General features: G+C 36.2%; 2 protein-coding genes across 2 annotated transcripts; both read right to left on the reverse strand.

Moving 5' to 3' along the window:
* Window positions 1-1467: 1467 nt before the first annotated feature.
* On the reverse strand, window positions 1468-5078 carry LOC103429926 (G-type lectin S-receptor-like serine/threonine-protein kinase At4g27290). The gene is made up of 7 exons (XM_008368057.4): window positions 3557-5078; window positions 3214-3348; window positions 2988-3145; window positions 2692-2902; window positions 2344-2581; window positions 2117-2267; window positions 1468-2020 (listed from the first exon to the last, which is right to left on the reverse strand). The coding sequence occupies exons 1-7, from the start codon at window positions 4833-4835 to the stop codon at window positions 1709-1711; spliced, it is 2484 nt and encodes an 827-aa protein (XP_008366279.3). The 5' UTR covers window positions 4836-5078; the 3' UTR covers window positions 1468-1708.
* Window positions 5079-16428: 11350 nt separating this feature from the next.
* LOC103427312 (G-type lectin S-receptor-like serine/threonine-protein kinase At4g27290) lies at window positions 16429-20105 on the reverse strand. The gene is made up of 7 exons (XM_070819288.1): window positions 18707-20105; window positions 18352-18483; window positions 17974-18098; window positions 17699-17909; window positions 17331-17568; window positions 17092-17242; window positions 16429-16985 (listed from the first exon to the last, which is right to left on the reverse strand). Exons 1-7 carry the CDS (start codon window positions 20091-20093, stop codon window positions 16677-16679), a joined length of 2553 nt encoding a protein of 850 aa, XP_070675389.1. The 5' UTR covers window positions 20094-20105; the 3' UTR covers window positions 16429-16676.

The following is a 20105-nucleotide window of genomic DNA, read 5'->3' on the forward strand; positions in this document are numbered from 1 at the left end:
GATTGATATTGATTGCACAAATTGAGTTGGGCTATAAATCTAAATTTTAATATAAAAGGTTAAACTTTAGCCCAAAAGTCCAAAACTATTTCAGAATTCCTGAAATTTGAGATTCTCGAAAATTTCGAAAATTTGGTTTGGGACCGATCTTGACATTGGGATTCCTGAAAACATCGGTTTGGGAATCGGGACAAGGGTTACGGTTCAGTGTCCCATACCGAACCAACCCTATTTAAAATATAAGAAATGACACCAAGACTTGCTTACTGATCATCCAGACCACCGTTGTTAGCTTCTCACTTGACAACCCTTTGTGGCTTATGCAATGCATTGCAAAAGATTTTTCTTTTTGAACAAACAATATTATCTACACTACAGGGGAGGAGGTGAGTTTAGTCTCACAATGGGCTAGCAATAATGTGATTCAAATTCGTCTTTGGCGAAAATCGAACCTAAGACCCTTCACTTATAAGCGAAGAGAAATATTACTAGACTGTAGTACTAGGTGTCGTATTGTGAAGTATTTTGTTAGTTGCTGATGTTATTTATAATTTTTAGATAATGATAAAAAAAAAGAACAATTTTGATTACAAAATTGTTACTCGTATCATATATTTTTACTACATATTACGTGTAGCATTAGTCTTTTGATTATAACATTGATACAGTAAAAATGTTACTCTTATCATATATTTTGATTATAACATTGATACAGTAAAATGTTTAAAATATAAGAAATGGTACCAAGACTTGCGTATGTGTCCCTCCCACCCCCCCCCCCCCCCCAAAAAAAACATTGATACAGTAAAATGTTTAAAATATAAGAAATGACACCAAGACTTGCGTATGTGTCCCCCCCCCCCCTTCTTCCTCCTCCTAAACAACCAATGGATAGAAGTAGATAAATTGGAATTAATTCTAACTCCCACATAAAAAAGGAGTAATTAGGTTTTCATCCTTATTTTTACTACTCTATTGATTAAAATCTTATTACTTTTCAATTTTTGATCAAGGTCCTTTGTATTAATAATATCATTAATTATTTCAATAATAAAATATTTTTTATTTCTAAATATATTCATTTAATATTAAAAATGTTACAATTAGTATATTTATATTTATGGCTAAATTTTTTATCATATATTTTTATTTTTAGTTTGTACCCATTTTTAATTTGCAACCCTTTTTTAATTTGTACCAATTTTCCTTTCAGTTTTAATTTGTACCCATATATTAATTTCTTTTTGTGCCCATATTTTTTAAAGTTTTATTTGTATTGTACCCATATTTTTTTATTTATTTGTACCCATTTTTATTTTTGCTAAATGTACCCATGTTTTGATACAATAATTTTTTGGTTATTTTTTATGAATGTACCCATGTTTACACACACACACACAATAGTATATTTATATTTTAATATTTTTAATCCCACAAATTATGGTTTTTTATTTAAAATCTCATTACTATAAACAACTATAAATTTTAATTTTTAATTTAAAAAATATAGTAACGTACATAGAAATTATCAATTAATTTCAGGGACTTGGATCAAAAATTGAAAACCAACAAAGTTTCAATCAAAGACTGTTCATAACTAGGGACCGCATCCAAAGTCTCCCTTTAAAAAAAGTATTTGCATTTTATTTTTTTAATTAATCATACGCACTAGGTCCCTGGTCGTCGCCGGAGGAGCACCTAGTGCCTTTTAATCCCTTGCTTCTAACAGCGTTAGACTCATCTCATTTATGGAATGGGATTCGTACTTGGTTGGCGAAGAAGCATTTGCTTCAACCGAGTTCCTTTCAGTAAAGAAACCAGGTTGCTTGGGTATAGGCAATGAACCCTCCCCACCCAACATTAGGACCACAGATGCCATGTTTGGCCTATCTTCTGGTTGTTGCTGCACACACAGTAGAGCTATATGAATGCATCGTGACACTTCTGGTGGCGCACACGATCCATCTAACTTCTCATCCATTATTTCTGTTGGCCTTCCTTCAATCCAAAGTATCCAAGCCTGAAATTAATTCACGAAATTTATATATGATGATTCTCCATATACGATCCAAATATTTTACTAAACTTGGGAAAGTCAATCTTTGCTTAAGCTTACATGTCCTAGAAGGTTAAGCTGGTGGTCTGGATGATGAAATCCCCTGTTCTTCTTCCCGCTAAGTATCTCCAGCACCATCACACCGAAGCTATAAACATCCGATTTGACTGAGAAGAGTCCATCGACCACGTACTCAGGAGACATGTAGCCACTGTTAAAAATGAAATTGGAGTTACAAGCACATTTACAAGCATAACAATGTACAAAGCAAGTTTCGAGCTACCTACTATGTTCCAACCACTCTATTAGTATTTTCCTCAGTTTGATCTCCCCCAAATTCTCTAGCCGTGCCAAAATCAGATATTTTTGGGTTCATATCTTTATCTAGTAAAACGTTACTGGTTTTGAGATCCCTATGGATGATCCTCAGTCTAGAATCTTGATGAAGATAGAGAAGTCCTCGAGCAATTCCTCCGATAATGTTGATGAGCTGATCCCAATTGAGGAATTTACTTCTTGTATCGTCTAACCAATGAATCATAAATGTTAGTTTAATCTTCCCTTAATTCGACAACAAAATTATGACAAGACTCAAGACAGATTAATTCACGAAATTTATGTATAGAGGGTCAAACCAAATATGAAGTAGTCCAAGCTTTTGTTTGGCATATATTCATAGATCAACATCTTTTCATCCCCTTCAATACAGCAACCAAGAAGCTTTACAAGATTTCGGTGTTGAAGTTTAGCAATTAATACTACTTCATTCATGAATTCTTTGGTTCCTTGCCCAGAATATTTCGAAAGCCTTTTCACTGCTATATTTTGCCCTTCCTTCAGGATTCCCTAGAAACCATCATTCGATAAGTTGATTTATATATTTGTTGAAGGAAGCACCACATTCTAATCACATTTTAATTTTTTTTAATACCTTGTACACTGGTCCGAAACCACCTTGTCCCAGCTTGTTATTGTCTGAGAAGTTATCGGTGGCTCTAGATACAGTGGCCAAATCAAATGTTATCAACTCCATGTCCTTGCTTCCACCTTCGAAACCAAAGTTCTTTTCACGTATGTTTTTCATGTTTCCTGAGACAGTAGAAGAATCAATCAAAAGCTTGACCATATGTACTAATTTTTAACTTAATAATTTCTACCTCGCGCTTTCGATTTCTTCTTCTGTATGTAGAAAACCAATCCTAGTATTAGCATTCCCATGACTACTGCCCCAGAGCCGACTATGATTGCCACTTTCCTTTGTACACCAGAGTGCTTGCTTCTCTTAGCGCCATCTGAAAGATCATAGCAGATTGGTGATAGTATTCAATTTTCGATCACGGACGTTTTATTACAACTAAGTTCAAATCAAACAAGTGCCGGAACTCAAAAATATCTACATAATTTCGGTAAATCCTTAATGCCGACATTTGTTTGTGCTCAACAAAACTTATTAACAATACCAGAGAATAATGAAGCTTGAAATCAAGTAGAAATAAGTACCTAATTCGGAGGGGGGCATCCGGACAAAAAGATCTTGCCCAACAGAGTCGAATTGTTTTATATCAATGAGTTTGCCGAACCAAAGCAAACAGCCAGTTCCTCCTCCCCTAACATCCAAATTTGCATATGCTGTGCAAGAGCAGTTTGTCAAACACATTTTCTTACATTCCTCGAGGGACATGGTATTATTGATCCGTGACGAAGATGTGTCTGGCAATTTCACCCGTATGAACTTCTGAAATTCATCTTGATTCGTACAATTCAATGGACTTTTACGAAGACATCCTGAAGACGTGTTTTTCATAGTCCAGTAGTCTCCTGGAGATTTTGGTACAAAACCTTGCAAGCATGAACATAAAGGAACAGAATCAAGCTTGCAGAAAGCGAATGCACCACACAAATCGTAAGTGTCACAACGATCTGCTGGAGCAGAGTAAATCATGTTCCCGCTATGTGTTTTATCAATCCACAAGAACCGCTGCAAACCACCAGACAGGTTGAGTACCAATCTCGAATGCATCGAATCGCGCATGAGGTCGAATTTGTAATAGGCCTCACTATCATTGGACACAAATTCGATTTTAAATGCTTCATTAGGACTAAGTTCAGGACTCCCAGTAAAACCAAGGCCATTCCAAGACCCCAACCTATAGTGTGGAACACGACCTTTCCGAAGGACTAGTTGGGGGTATCCGCTATGATCTATGGAATACGAGAATTCACCTGGAGATGGATCCTCTGCGGCTTTCCATGAAGACAAAACCCTGTTTATACCTGTCTCTAAGTTCCATCCAAGCTTCATTCCTGGTAGTAAGGTGTTGCCTGGATAATCAAAACTCTGCCACACAAGGTTGCCCTCCGAGTTGTCATCATTTCCGTCTTTCACAACAAGGTTGCCGGACTCTAGGAGCTGAGCAACCGGGCTCCTTAGGGGTCTTGAAGTGAAATTAGATGACCACAGACTGCTATTTTTGTCACTGAAAAGAACAAGAACTCCTCCATGAGTGATGTTCAAAGCTCCAGAGAGATCAGTAAGTGGAGTTTCTCTGTTGGCCACCCACACAACAATTTGAGGAGATATTCCATTGTACCATATTCCAACGTATCGATTCTCCGAATTACCTGGGCTAAAGAATCCTAGTTCGAATGTTCCGCCGGAGGAAACAAGGGACTCTCCATCTCTGAGCGATACTGTCGGAGTGATGATATCTTTTGCAGCGGAGATGCTTGGAGAGAAGAGGAAAGATGATAAAACGAAAAGCATTGTAAAGATTTCCATAGCTCTTAAGGCAGAAAAACTAGTATAGGTCAAGGTTTAGATACATGAAAGATTTAAGAAACTTTTCTTCATTCACTTCTTAAAAGTAGATGAAACATTTGCTAGGGACGTAACAACGACAAGAATTAAAGGTGTCCTACGCTTGGTAGGTCAGGATTCAGAGAGCAACATATATTAGACATGTAACTGATATTCCATGCTAATGATACAACACCATGCAGGAAAAAAAAAAAAAAAAAAAAACCTAACACATGTCATTGAGTTATTGGTATGAGATGTCACGATAATATTGTACTCCATTTAAGTGATTCAACAGAATTTGAGGACACGGAACTATATATGTTTGGAGAGAGATTCTAAGTCCTAGGGGATTTAGCGTAGAGGTTTGTGTGCTAATTTTTTGTTTTTTTTTTAATTTTTTTTTAATTTTACTCAAGTCTCATGTTTGTAATAACTCTAGAAACTTAGTATGAGTTTTGATCTCGTCATAGGCAAGTTTGGTATTCTCGCTTTAGGCAAATTAGCCATTGTGTGGTCTATATTAGCCATTGTGTGGTCGATATGCTGGTTGAGTTTGTTAAATGTACTTTTAAATGGCGACTTAGGATCACAAGGTGATTTGGAGTCATGATATCCTCTATAGAGTTCAAATAGAAGTCTGATATTGTTCAATCTCACAGTTAGTTCGAGAACTTTCATCTCTCACATGATCTTACAGCACTAAGTGCATTGGTTTCTACGCATCCTCCATCTCTTTCAATTTCTTGCTACATTTGAGGTTATATTTTGTAATTTTAGATCTTTATTTGCAAGTACCCACATATTGGGATTATATTCTTCATTTTAGATTGAATCTTGTATTTGCCTCTGCACATCCTCTGTCTCCTTTAATTTTTCATCGGACAAAACTTCACCCAATTCCAACATACATGTTGTGAAAAGCCACTTTCTTTTAACAAAATCAAGATCAACAACATGCATTGCATGTTGTCTTGTCTATAGCTTTCAACAACAACATTTGGTTGCATGTGTTTTATCTTGAGATAGATTAAAAGTATATGAAAAAAAGGGATGAAGAAAGGTGGTGGGAAGGAAGGAAAATGAATGAGAATGTATGTCATGCACAATTCCATTTAGCTCTTACCATTTGTTACCTTTCCTTTTTCTCATGTATTGTCTCATTTCTAAAAAGTAAATAAATAAATAAATAAAATCTAAATTTAAAATTAAAATGCAAATGATTGTCAAACGAGTCTTAAGTTTCTTGAACGCGAACTTTCTTTAGTCGCATTTTGAAATTGAACTCAAGTCATTAAAATTTAGCACTTAGTCGAATTTATTTTTTCTCTCATCAATGTTGGGTCGTTTGCGGCACCAGTTCTTCAAAAAGTTTTGAACAAGTCCATTGTACTGCAAGGAACTATGTATTGAGCATACCTTACTCTGCGTAGTAAACATCGAAGATTTGCATTCAATGCGTCAATGATGATGGTACGATTGAAAATGAGACGATTGAATTTTATTACATTTGTGGAAGAACAAGGCAATAATAATCCTACTATGATACATTTTCAATATGCTGAAAACACGATTTAATACACAAAGTGTATAATACAATTAGTTGAAAACTTGAAAAAAAGAAATTTCAACCAATATACTAATACACTTAATGTATCAAATCGTGCTCTTGACACGCTAAAAAACTTCTCATACTATTATAATGCTTACATACAGGTAGCTGGAGCTAACACACAGGCTGCAGTTATGATTCGGACCCTCAAATGTAAAGACATGGGTCTGTAGTTTGGGTTTTGTTGGACCACACATAAAAGCTAGGCTGGCTTTAAAATTGAAGGTGTGTGAGTTGGTCTTCTTTGTCAACTCAAGCCCGAAGCTGATATTTTCACGTAGTCGCGACTGTCTCCTAAAAGATCGGTGCCGTTTTAATGCTACAAGGTCCACGTCATCCGTCACGTTCATTAACATAATAATTTTTAGCCCTTGTTGAGAGAGATTATTAGTATGCTCGAAATAGGATAGAACACCACGTGTCATTATAAATTTGAAGATTTTTTTTTTATTTTTAAGTATCCCTCTAATTATATAATACATGTAGTGTTATATCTCTTATTCCAGACGCACTAAAAAATCTCTCATTTACGGGGAATAACAGATTTGATGTGCTACAACTACTCTCTCATATTTTTCATTTGATAAATATGTTCTCTATTCTTTAGGGAAATAAATTAGTACAACGAGATACTACAAAAACTGGTTTTATTTGTAAGTCACGTTTGTTGGGACAAAAATAGTATTGCTGACTTTTATGGCTATTGATTGCGTCTATAAATGAACATTTCTTTTTCTAACAAAGATTTAAGCCCATGAAAGCCTTTGCACGCCTTCATTGTGGCAGAACCAGAAATTCAGACTTGGATTGACCTTTAGACCGTATAGAGAAATTTAAGGTCTTGTTTTTTGTATTGTCATGAAAAATTTTAATCAAAACAAGACTGGTGTAGCTTTAAATTTTTAGTATTGTATTAATTATATCATAAGAACAAAAAAATTGTATGAGCTTTGATAAAGAAAATGTTAACACATTTGATTTGATTTTTTTTTTAAGTCATGACTTAAAATTTGTTCTTGCTCTAAACTGTAAAGGCCTTGTTTATATTAACTAGCCAAAAAAGTGGATATAGTTTTTATGTGGTAAAGAATAAGGCTAATTAAAAAAAATGTGAGTTTGGTTTTTACATATAGTAAAACAGAAGACAAGTTATAATCCCAAAAAAAAAAAAAAAAAAAAACCGGACTTAATTCTTATATGGTCAAAAAGAAGGCAAAATTATAAAGGTTTTTTTTTTTTTTTCAGTTTAAATTTTTTTTGAAAGATATTGGCGGCCCACACCAAGAAGTCTCGAACCAAGGTCACTTGACATTGCGAAACCCACCATTAGCCACTGACCACATGCCCATTGTTTTCTAAAATTTTCATATAGTAATCTTCTCTAATGTAGGTCTGCAACACTTACTAAAATTTACAGTTAAATCTTTAAAAATTGATAGTCTTGAGACTAAAGAAGATCTATTAATTTAGCGAGTGTTAAATAATCGATAAATAATAAGTTATTAATTAAGTAACTAACAATTTTAAGTAATGTACATTGTATTTAGTTTTTTATTTTACAACCTAACAATTTTAAGTATTTGTTCAACCAAATAAAATTCCTGAATCTACTTTTTTTTTCTTCCAAAAATAGATTGTACATTATTCTATGTACTACATTATTCATTTTATGAGCATTTACGCAAGCAGAAACTCTATTTAAATAAACAAAAGCCATAGTAAGTTAGTAACACATCACATTATATATACAACAATGACTTCTAATCTCAATGGTGTTAGTAACACATCACATCATATATGCAACAATGGCTTCTGATTTCAATGGTGTAAATAAATTAGAGAATTATTAATTTATATATTCTGTAGAACCTATTTGAATTTTTTATAATGTATTATCTTATGAATTCAGTGAATTATTAATTTAGCACGTTATGCTCAAGTTGGGACTGACCAAAAGTGTCACAGCCCGTCCCTAAACTTATTGTATTATATTCTCGATGATGAGAATTGGCGGAATTACCCCTGAGGGATGGATCGAATCATTGGACTTGGGCAAACTTTTGGATTTATTTTATTGCCCTAGTTTATTTTGGTCAAGTTTAGACCTAGATATTTTATGGTTGGTGTTGTAAAAATGTTGTTTTGATGATGTGTTAGTGGGAGGACCACACGCACACACCCAAAAGATCTCTCCCTCTCTCCTGTGCCTTTTCTCTCTCTCCTCTCTCTCGATTTCTTGCAAATTTTGTACAAGTTTTACGGACGACCATTGCAACCCCCATTTCACGCACGGATCAAGCTTGTGGTTAGCATCATCATCTTCATCTCATCGTCATGAACCCATCCGTACCATTTTTAGGACGTGAAAAATTTGGGATCGTGAGAACCAAGAGGAAGCCTTGGTTCACTGGAGTGGAGTTAGGAGTGGAAAACTGAGAGGAAGTCTTGCTTGCAAATTTTCAAGTTAGGCCAATCTTAATTGATCGTGTGCTCGAGGCCCAGATGAATGATGAAGAGACCCAAGAAATAATTCAAGCAAGGAATCAAGGGAAGAAGAAAGATTTCAAGATTCGAGAAACCGATGGTATGCTTATGCAGGAGAGTAGAATGTATGTGCCGAATAATGCATGAGTTAAAGAAAGAAATCCTTGATGAAGCACATATTTCGGCATATGCAATGCATCCAAGAGGCACCAAGATGTATCATACCATTCACCCATTTTATTATTGGCCAGGTATGAAGAGAGAAATTGCCGAATATGTGAGTAGGTGTGTCATTTGCCAATAGGTTAAAGATGAAAAAAAGAAGCCGTTTGGGTTGATGCAACCGTTTCCCATTCCATAATGGAAATGGGAAAATATTACCATGGATTTTGTGTACAAACTTCCTCGTACACAGAATGGTTATGACAACATTTAGGTGGTAATTGATCGGCTTACTAAGCCAGCACACTTTATTCCAGTAAGGGAAAAATATCCATTAAGCCGATTAGCTAAGTTATTCATATCGAAAATTGTGCAGTACCATGGTGTTCCAGTGGATATTATCTCAGATCGGGATCCTAGATTCACTTCTAAGTTTTGGATAGTATTCCAGGAAGCTCTTGGTACGAGATTACTTTATAATATGGCATATCATCCTTAAACTGATGGGCAATTTAAGAGAACTATTCAGACATTAGAAGATATGTTAAGATCTTCAGTACTGCAGTTAGGCGATGGTTGGCATGATTGTTTGGATTCGATGGAGTTCACCTACAACAACAATTACCATTCAAGCATTGGTATGGCACCATTTGAGGCACTTTACGAGAAATCTTGTCGTACTCCTTTATGTTGGTCAGAGGTTGGCGAAAGAGTTTTAGTGGGCCTTGAGATTGTGGATGAGATTACTCAAAATGTTCTACTAATTAAGTCTAACCTGAAAGCAGCCTAGGATCGACAAAAGAGCTTAGCAGACAAGCATGCCACTGACCGGAGGTATAATGTAGGTGATTGTGTATTTATGAAACTATCACCTTGGAAATGTGTTGTATGATTTGGAAAGAAAGGAAAGTTGAGTCCTAAGTACATTGGACTGTATATGATCACTGAGCGAGTCGGTGAGGTTGCTTACACGCTTGAGTTGCCTCCAGAGTTGTCCAAAGTCCATGATGTGTTTCATGTTTCAATGCTTCGACATTATGTCTCAGATCATTCTCATGTGATTTCTTCTCAACCTTTGGAAATTAATTCGAATTTGACTTAGGATGAGGAACCAGTGAATATTTTGGATTGGAAGGATTGATGAGGAACCAATGACTATTTTGGATTGGAAGGATAAGGAACTGAGGAATAAGACAGTGCGTTTGGTGAAAGTATTATGGAGAAATCACTTAGTGGAAGAGGTTACTTGGGAGATAAAGGATCAGATGAGAGAGATGTATCCACGCTTATTTTATGACTATTAGTAGAAGTATTTGTGTGTGTAATTTCGAGGACGAAATTTTATAAGGTGGGTAGATTGTCACAGCTCGTCCCTAAACTTATTGTATTATATTCTCGATGATGTGAATTGGCGGAATTACCCCTGAGGGATGGATCAAATCGTTGGACTTGGGCAAAATTTTGGATTTATTTTATTGCCCTAGTTTATTTTGGTCAAGTTTAGACCTAGATATTTTATGGTTGGTGTTGTAAAAATGTTGTTTTGATGATGTGTTAGTGGGAGGACCACACAAACACAACCAAAAGATCTCTCCCTATCTCCTGTGCCTTATCTCTCTCTCATCTCTCTTGATTTTCCTGCAAATTCCGTACAAGTTGTACGGACGACCATTGCAACCTCCATTTCACGCACGGATCGAGCTTGTGGTTAGCATCATCATCTTCATCTCATCATCACGAACCCATCCGTACCATTTTTAGGACGTGAAAACTTTGGGATCGTGAGAACCAAGAACCCTGAATGGAGGTACTGTTCATGCACACGTGAATGTGGAGTTTTTGGGAAATTTCAAGCTTATAGGGAGCTTAAAGACCTCTCCACGAAGCTCGGAGAAGAAAAATGACTTAATTTGGATGTCGGGAAGTCGAGATATATGCATTTGAAATTTGGCCGGATTATCAAAGGTTCCCCAGCAAATTTGTGTGGATTTTAGGTCCCAAAACAGGTATAGTTGTGTTATACTCGTCCTAAGCTTCAATTTGGTTCAAGTTTCATGGAATTTGGTTGAGAATTGGACGAGATATGAAGGTTTTCGTGTTTTTCTAGTTTCCGATGAACGGCAACAGTGACGACGACCGGCGAGACTAACCGGAGAAGAAGATAGAATATTTCGTCAAAGTTGACGGAATATTTTGATGCCGTCAGGTAAAACTGACAGATTCTGTTACTTTTTAACGGAATATTCCTAACGGCGTCACTGTTACCGTCAGTGTGCCTGGCACGTGCCCTCGCTTGGGCGGCACGTGGGTGGTTGGAAAATTTTTCTAAAAATATGGGGATGTTCGTGAGGTTGTTTAGATCACGTTGTTATATTTAAACACCCTATTTGAGCATTGTATGAGAAGTTATTAGTAAGTATTGGTTAAGTGCTTTAAATTAACGTTTTTATAGTTGTTTCGCATATAGGGGAGACTTATTCCGAGGACAAGCGCAGTCAAGGGTGACTCGGGGGCTATGACCGTTCGACATACCAATGAGTGGGCTTTTAGTTTTCAGTATATACTTATATACTTGATATTTTCCCAAAAAATGTGTTTAAATGAAAGTATGCCTTGAAATGCCATGCATATAAATTTATTTTCCGTATATGAACTGGTATATGATGCATATTATATAATTGTGGTGCTGTGGACACTCAGGTAAGCCCAGGTGAGTTATGAATTTTGATTGTGATTAAAGTTGTGATTAAGAAACATTGAGCTCATAAACCTGCACCTAGGGTGATTGTGATTTAGCCAGAGATATGACACATTCATGTTTATAATATCACCTCTCGCACCATATGCTCACATTGGATCCAATTTAGGTGCACAGTCTTGTCATACAGACCATCATAGGTGGTTCCGACTCGTAGGTGACTAGTGATTTATCGCCTAGCTATCATGAGAGCGTAATATTGAACATAATTATATTACATCCAGTCTTGTCGTACATACCCTTTTAGTGGTTCCGAATTATGTGTAGTGTAGTACCGTATAGGTCATTGTAGTGACTCCGGCTAAATTGAATAATGAGCTATGAATTCAGCCGTACAGACTATGCAAGGGTTCCAGCTACTATGTTATTTACCATGAATTTATTCTCACCTGAGTTACTTATTCTATTTTATATTTTGGCATGGCATACTTATGAATATGATTATGTGAAGCATGATTTGAATTGAGATATTTACATATATATTTATGCATATGTTTATATTCTAATTCTGGGAAAATTTTACATGTTTTACGGCGAGGGTTAGAACTTTTGAGAAATGAAATGAATTTGAAAACATTTGTTCTTGCTCACTCACATTTTCTGTTTTGTGCCCCTCCAGGTTTTAGGTAAACTTGAGGTTGGTGGCGTACGAGGATTTCGACGGTTCTGACATAATAAATTAACTGTAGGATATTTTCTGGTACTGTATAACTAGTACTTGTGCACTATCAGGGCTGCTGTCAGCCACATCCCCGAACCCAATGACTCTTTTCTGTATCCAACGACAGGAATTTTAGGACCGTTGATTGATCCAACAATCCAAATTCAAATTTTATTTAAAAAAAATGTTATTTTAAAATACATTGAATCCAACGGCTAAAATCAAATATATTCATATCTAACGGTAAAAAAAAAGATCTAACGGCCCAAATTTAAATCTAACAGTTAAAATAATTAAAAAAAATATTTAACTCAATAATTCACCTAAAAACTCTATAAATACCTATGTATTTGTTCAAACATCCACACAAAACTCAATTTTCTCCTACAATTCTTCCAATTTTTCTTTCTACCATTTCTATCCATTTCCAAATTGTTCAACATGGCAAGAGGATGTTGCTTTATACTTGACATGGGTTTCTGTTAGCGAAGATGGTGCAATTGGCACAAATCAAAATAAAAAGGTTTTGTGGGATAAAATCATTGCAAAGTTTCAAGAAAATTACAACGGCTGCGGGAGGGACGGTGGTGGTGTTTACGATCGATGGAAGACTATCAACAAAGCATGCACTTTATGGAAGGGAAGTTTGGAGAGAGCTGTGGTTGGCATGGCTAGTGGAAGGAGCGCCATAGAAATTGTGAGTTTTTTTCTTGATATTTTATTTGTCATGTACATATTATTTTCCAAAGCAAGCACTTTATGTATTTTTTGCATAGGGTGACAAAGCAATGGAAATTTACAAGACAAGAGTAACACCAAAAAATCAAGTTTTTAAGTTGCAACATGCTTGGGATGTCCTCAAGGATTGTCCAAGGTGGGGAACCGATGCGGACCAACAATGGGGAAGATTATTTCAACATGAAGCTGCACCGACAAATGTCGGAGATGAAGATGTCAATGAAGATGTCGATGAAATGACCCTAACTCCTTCTTTTGCAAGGCCCTCGGGAAGAGATAAGCAAAAGGAAGCAAAGAGAAAAGGGAAGTCCCAAGATCCTGCAAGTGGACACATTGCTACCGGAATTGCAAAATTGAGCGAAAACCATAGCGCTCACCAAAAAGAAGCGGCCTGAATGAGTTTGCAAATGAAGGAAGAAGGATATAGGGAGCAAGAGAGGTTCGAAATAAATTTGATGATGGATGACCTCAACAAATACACTCCATAAAGGAAGAAGTACTTACGTGGTAAGCAAAGGGAAATTTTGTAAAGGGATGCCAAAATGAGTATATTTCAAGATGATAATTCATCTCAAGGCTATATCCCAAGTCCACCATCACCAAATCAAGATCGTGAATATCATTATTAAGTTTATATAGTTTATGAATTTTCAATTGTATTAAGTTTATGTGGTTTATTAATTGTCATTTGTATTAAGTTTATGTACTTTATTAATTGTCGTGTGTATTAATTATTGTTTCTATTAATCTAGATGTCTTCAATAATTATTGTACTTATTATTCCACGCTTTGATGTAGAATAGATGCCTTCAATAATTCAACCTCCATTCAATAATTTATCCAATGTACTACACAAAATACTTTGCACAAGAAGACACTTAAATTTATTACTAAAAAATACGAACATAGTACACTTAAAATTATTACATAAATGCTCAACCAACATCATCAGCGTTCACCTTCTCAGCGCCATACATGCTCAACCAAATCCTTGTGGAGTGTGTCATGATCTTGGGGAGCTTGAATTTTATTTAAACATCTCATATACTCACTCAATGCAACCCTATCCTGTCGGGTCTCATATGTGGTTTCAGCGAGATATTCAACATCTCTTGCAATAGTTCTCACATGTGTTGGTTGGTCATCATCCACATCTTCGTCTGAATCTTCTTCAATTTTGATGTACTCATCTTCTACAATCATGTTATGCAAAATTATGCACGTCGTCATGATTGAATGGAGGTCTTCGGTATGCCAAAGTCGTGTAGCCCCTCTAACAATGGCCCATCAAGCTTGTAGGATCTTGAATGCTCTTTCCACATCATTCAAGTAAGGTTCTTGTCTCTACAAAAATAATTTCTTCTTTGCACTATCGGGATGAGAAAAACTTTTGACAAAGGTAGACCAACTAGGATAAATACCATCAGTTAAGTAGTAACTTAGCTCATACCTATTAACATTTACCTTGTACTGAAATTCTTGTGCCCATCCATTGATAACATCATCGAACAAAGGAGAAGACCAAAGAACGTTGATATCTTTGTTTGATCCATGAGTAGGAAATCTCAAATGCTCGATGAAATAATCTTATGAGTAGGAAATCTCAAATGTCGATGAAATAATCTTTCATCATTCGGTCATGACACTCTTCTCTATCATGCTGCACAAATGAATGCCCCGTGACAGAACCACGATGGCTAGATTCGACATGGTGCTCATATTGCATAAGCGAGTTTGCAAGTTCAGCTTCGGCGTTGATCATTTCAGCATCCTCAATGTCAAGCCTTGCTTGGTATTGTGTCATCTGCATTGCCTTGCTACGCCTTCTTCAATCACCCATTGATGAGATATTGATGATTTTTAGGAAACAAAAACACTTTAAAAGTTGAAAAATTAGTGAATATGAAGGATGATTGAAGGTTGAAAGATTGTGTGATCAACTGATATTGGACCTGTGTTTATATAGAGGATGAAAGTTGAACGGTTGGTGAAAGTTGAAAGTTTGGAAGTTGAACGGTTGGTGAAAATTGAAAGTTTAGTGAAAGTTGAAGGCTTGCTTTGTGGAAAGATTTAGTGATTTTTCAATATTTATCAAAATTTAAATATTTTAGATTAAAATGTTCATAAAATTAATATACGATAGTCTACATAATTTTTTTTAAATAAAAAGTTAATTTAAGAAAAAAAATTAGCTTAAATTCATTCTTTAATAATCCCGAACTAAAATTTTAGGCTAAAAGAGTTGAAGCAGAAAAACTGTTTCTGAACTAAAAGTTAAATTTTTTGAACTAAAAAAATTGATTTTTAACCCAAAAGTTGAAGGAACTCTAATGAACATATCCACGACCATCTTCTGTGAATTGGCACAAAATATAATTGGTCCAACATCGGTTGGTTATGAATATTTTATAATCCCGATGCTGGTTGGGTGAATAATTAGCAGAAAGAAAAATGTAGAACGTTAAGGATGCTTGGGATGTCATTACGTATCTTCAATTATGCAGTCAAACACCTCGTTTTCTCTGCACACGAAGTTGACTACCTAGCATTTCTGTTACGTGGCTTTTGGGTCAGAAATTATTTTCGAAACCGGCCTAATTCATCACCCTTTGTCAAACTTGGACTTTTGACCCTAGAAAAGAAATACTTGGACATTGGAAGTTTGGAACCAACCTCAACCAAAATAGCATGAATTTTTGGGGAAAATAAAACTTGTGCCGCGGCACTCAGGCCACGATAGTTTTGAGCAATTCTTATGAAGACATGAAATCCTTATATTTTCGTCACATCAAACCCTTCTACTGATCTCATTCGATTTGATACTTTCCTTATTTATTATGCAACTGTATTTAATTTTTTTTTAATTTATAAGGAGTGTGACCAACTAATTGGAGTTGACATTATTCCTAGTATCTATTAATCTAATTTACATATTAATAAATTTTTTTTTGATTTTTGCTATATTTTGTTTAAGTCTTACTTACTGGTGATTTTATTATTTTTAATTTAAAAATAAATATATAAAAAAAAACATCCCTACTCTCATGTTTTCTCTCACTCACTTCATCCCTCCTTTAATTTAAAAAACAAAAGTAAAAAATTTCACACTTTATGTGAACATATACTAGTTATTTAAAAATAAAAAGAAGAAACGAACTAGTTTCATAACCTACACATACAATGTTTTATTTACTTTTACTAATGAGATATATTGTGTAGCTAACACACACTCAGATAATCTATGTAAAAATAATTTTAGATATTTTTTTTTAACATTTCTCAATCCACCTTCCCATGTATTGACTATTAAGGCCAATCTTTTTCTGTGTCTCTTAGTATAAAAATATACATAGTATCCGCCATGTCGAATGTGTGGAAATCGGACCAATGAATCCATATATATGTTGGTTATCTAGCTACCACCGTGGTAATGGTAATTGAGCTTCCCGACTGGCTTCTACCTTCGTAGACTAAGGTATCGATGTCCTCGGAGCTTCTTTCAGTAAAGAAACCAGGCTCCTTCGGTTGAGGCAATGGCGCTCCCTCATTGCCTAACATGAACACCACTGATGACATTGCCGGTCTGTCTACCGGAAGCTTTTGAACACATAATAGACCTACTTGAATGCATCTTTGCACCTCAAACTCAACGTACGAGCACTCTAAGCATTGATCTATTAGTTCCGAACACTTGCCTTTGTTCCATAGTAACCATGCCTGGTTCAGTTGCAAAATTATGTATCTTTAGTCATACATACTCATCGAAAACTATAGTCTATAGCGCTCAACATTTGGAAAACCCACAGAAGCATGTAATACTTACATGTCCAAGAAGATTGTGATCGTGATCTGGATGGTGAAACCCTCTGTTCTTTCTGCCACTTATTAACTCCAACAAAAGAACTCCAAAACTGAAGACATCAGATTTCACTGAAAACTTCCCGTCAATTGCATACTCAGGAGACATATATCCGCTGCATGCAAACAACACAATGTCAGTAGTTGTTTATAACTAGAAAGGAAGAAACCCATGCATGACATGTGTTAATTGGTATAACTTACTACGTCCCAATTACGCGTTTTGTTTTTGCTTCAGTTTGATTGCGTTCGAAAATCCTTGCTATGCCAAAGTCAGATATTTTGGGGTTCAACTCATCGTCAAGTAAGATGTTGCTGCTCTTAAGGTCCCTATGAATGATTCTTAGTCTAGAGTCTTGGTGGAGGTAGAGAAGTCCTCGTGCGATTCCCATGATAATGTCGAATCGCTTTTTCCAGTTCAACAACACCTTTCTATTTTGATCTGCATAAGTCATCCCCCATATTAATTAACTTTGAATGACATAAACAGAGCTGCAAAGGACTCAACCTAATGATAACTTGAACTAAATAAATATTAACAATTCTTGAAGATGGAGGGCAGAATCTCAGACCGAAAATGTAGCAATCCAAGCTTTTGTTGGGCATGTACTCATAAATCAGCATCCTTTCATCTCCTTCGATGCAGCAGCCCAAAAGTTTAACAAGATTCCAATGTTGAAGATTGGCTATCATCGCAACTTCGTTCTTAAACTCTTCAATTCCTTGGCCAGAATCTTTTGAGAGTCTCTTTACAGCAATGAATTCTTCTTGGGTTAAGTTGGCCTGAAAACTTTGTCTATTAGCTTAAATTCGTAGAAAATATCAGCGTCAAGTATCGTTTTGTTACCTTGTAAACCGATCCAAAACCTCCCTCTCCTAGCTTGTTTGTGTGGGAGAAGTGATTGGTGGCGGCTGCAATTGTATCAAAATCAAACAGTGGCAAATCCAAGTTCTCCTCACCGTCTCTTGAAGCTGTAAAATGAAAAACCAGAAAGTTAAAAAGAACGATGAGAAGAACGTGAAGGACACACAAGTATTCAAACACAATGTCTTTGTCAATGCATAAGAGTTTCCTCCAGCATATAATAGTTCCTAGAAACGTCACGGGGCATGAACATGATCATTCTCATATATTCTTTCACAGGGCACAATCTATTGAAGCATCTTGTTTTGATATAATGTGTCCACAAATATAACAGCAGGGCGCATCTGCATTTTAACTTACCTCTTTTATTTCTTCTCCTCTTCAAAATTATACACCAGGAAAACAAAGCCAAACCGAGAAAAAGTACCAAACAAACCGCTGATATGACTGAAATGAGTACTACTTTTTTATCATTCTTCCCACTCGTTTTCCCTGAAGGTCATATACAAGATAACATCAAATCGTTAAACCAACATTTCAATATTCTGATTTCAGCACTTCTTCATGAGTTTAGGCCCTAAAATATTGAATCATAACAAAATTGCCTGATTTTGACCTATTCAATTTGATCCCTGCAACATCCAATTCAAAAGAAATAAATCTTGCTCTTGATCAATATCAGGAGCTAACATTAATAAAGCAAAGACTGACTTACATGGCACCCGAATATATATATCTTGCTCTTGATCAATATCTTCTTCAACGAACTCGCGCAGATCAATTAGGTCGCCGAACCACATCAGACAGAGACTGCTTTCATTTTTGATATCTGAGTTAGCATAAGCTACACAAGAACAATTCTTCAAGCACTCTGCCTTGCATTCGCTGGTGCTAGTGCTATTCTTGACCCAAAAATCCAATTGGTCCGGAAGTTTCACATTTTCGATTTTCAGAAATCCTTCTCCCTTCGAACAATTCAGTGGGGTCTCCCTCCTGCACCCACGAGTCCAATTAAGCACCCCCCATTCGCTCGTTGATGTCGGAAAAAACCCCGGCAAGCAGTCACAAATGGGTGATTTGTTAATCTTGCAAAAGCCATTTGCTCCACACTGTCCATAATTACTGCACTCATCATTCCGCAAAGTATACATAACAGCCCATTCAGTGCTTCCATTGTTGACAAGTAACCGCTGGATCTCGCCCGATTCAGTAAGCTTTAACCTTGTGATGGTAGAGTTACTGACAGCCCCATATGCATAGTATAACTCTTTGGAATTATACACAAAAATTGGATTCACAACCGCTCCGAACGAAAGGGCTGCACCAGGAGTACCTGTGATTCGGATACCGTTCCAAGGTCCAGTACGAAACTTTTTCTTCGATCCTTTTGAAATAACAAGCTGAGGCAACAAAACACGATCCATCCCGTAAGTATATTCTCCAGGAGAAGGGTCGCTAGCATTTTTCCAAGAAGTCAAGAATCTGTTGAGGCCGGTTCCGAAGTTCCACCCCAACTTCATTTCCTGCAACAAAGTGTCCGTAGGGAAATCGAAACTTTGCCATACATAATCTTCTGAATCAGTTGCGGCCTTGTCTCTAACAACAAGATTTCCAGTCTCCAAAAGCTGCGCAACAGGATCTTCTGCTGCTCGGGAAGAACTGGACGACCAAAGAGTGTTGTTCATGTTGTCTAAGAGGATCAGGCTTCCGTTTTTCAATAATGTCAAGGATCCATTTGAATCTGCAAGAGGCTTTTCTCTGTTGGCCACCCATACAACAGTATCTGGAAAGTTCTTGTACCATATTCCTAAATACCGTAAACTGCCAGCAGGGAAGAAGCCTAATTGGAAGCTTGTGCCGGAAGAAACCAAGGTATTCGTGCCGGTGATGGATTCTGATGGAGAAATGGTATCAGCTGCTGTGGAGAATTGTAATAGTAGAAAATGGAGTAGAGAGGTAAGGAGGATGAAAGGGAAGGGCTTCATTCTGTGTCGTTTGGCAAGCAAATGGGAATGTTGGACCTTATCTTTGGAGTTTGCAGCCACCTTCTCTCCTTGACAATTATTATCTTGTAGTATTTTGACTTTTGTGTCATTTTCCATGCTATTCCACTT

This window comes from Malus domestica, chromosome 03 (assembly GCF_042453785.1).
Source record: "Malus domestica chromosome 03, GDT2T_hap1".
NCBI classification, from domain to species: Eukaryota; Viridiplantae; Streptophyta; class Magnoliopsida; order Rosales; family Rosaceae; genus Malus; species Malus domestica.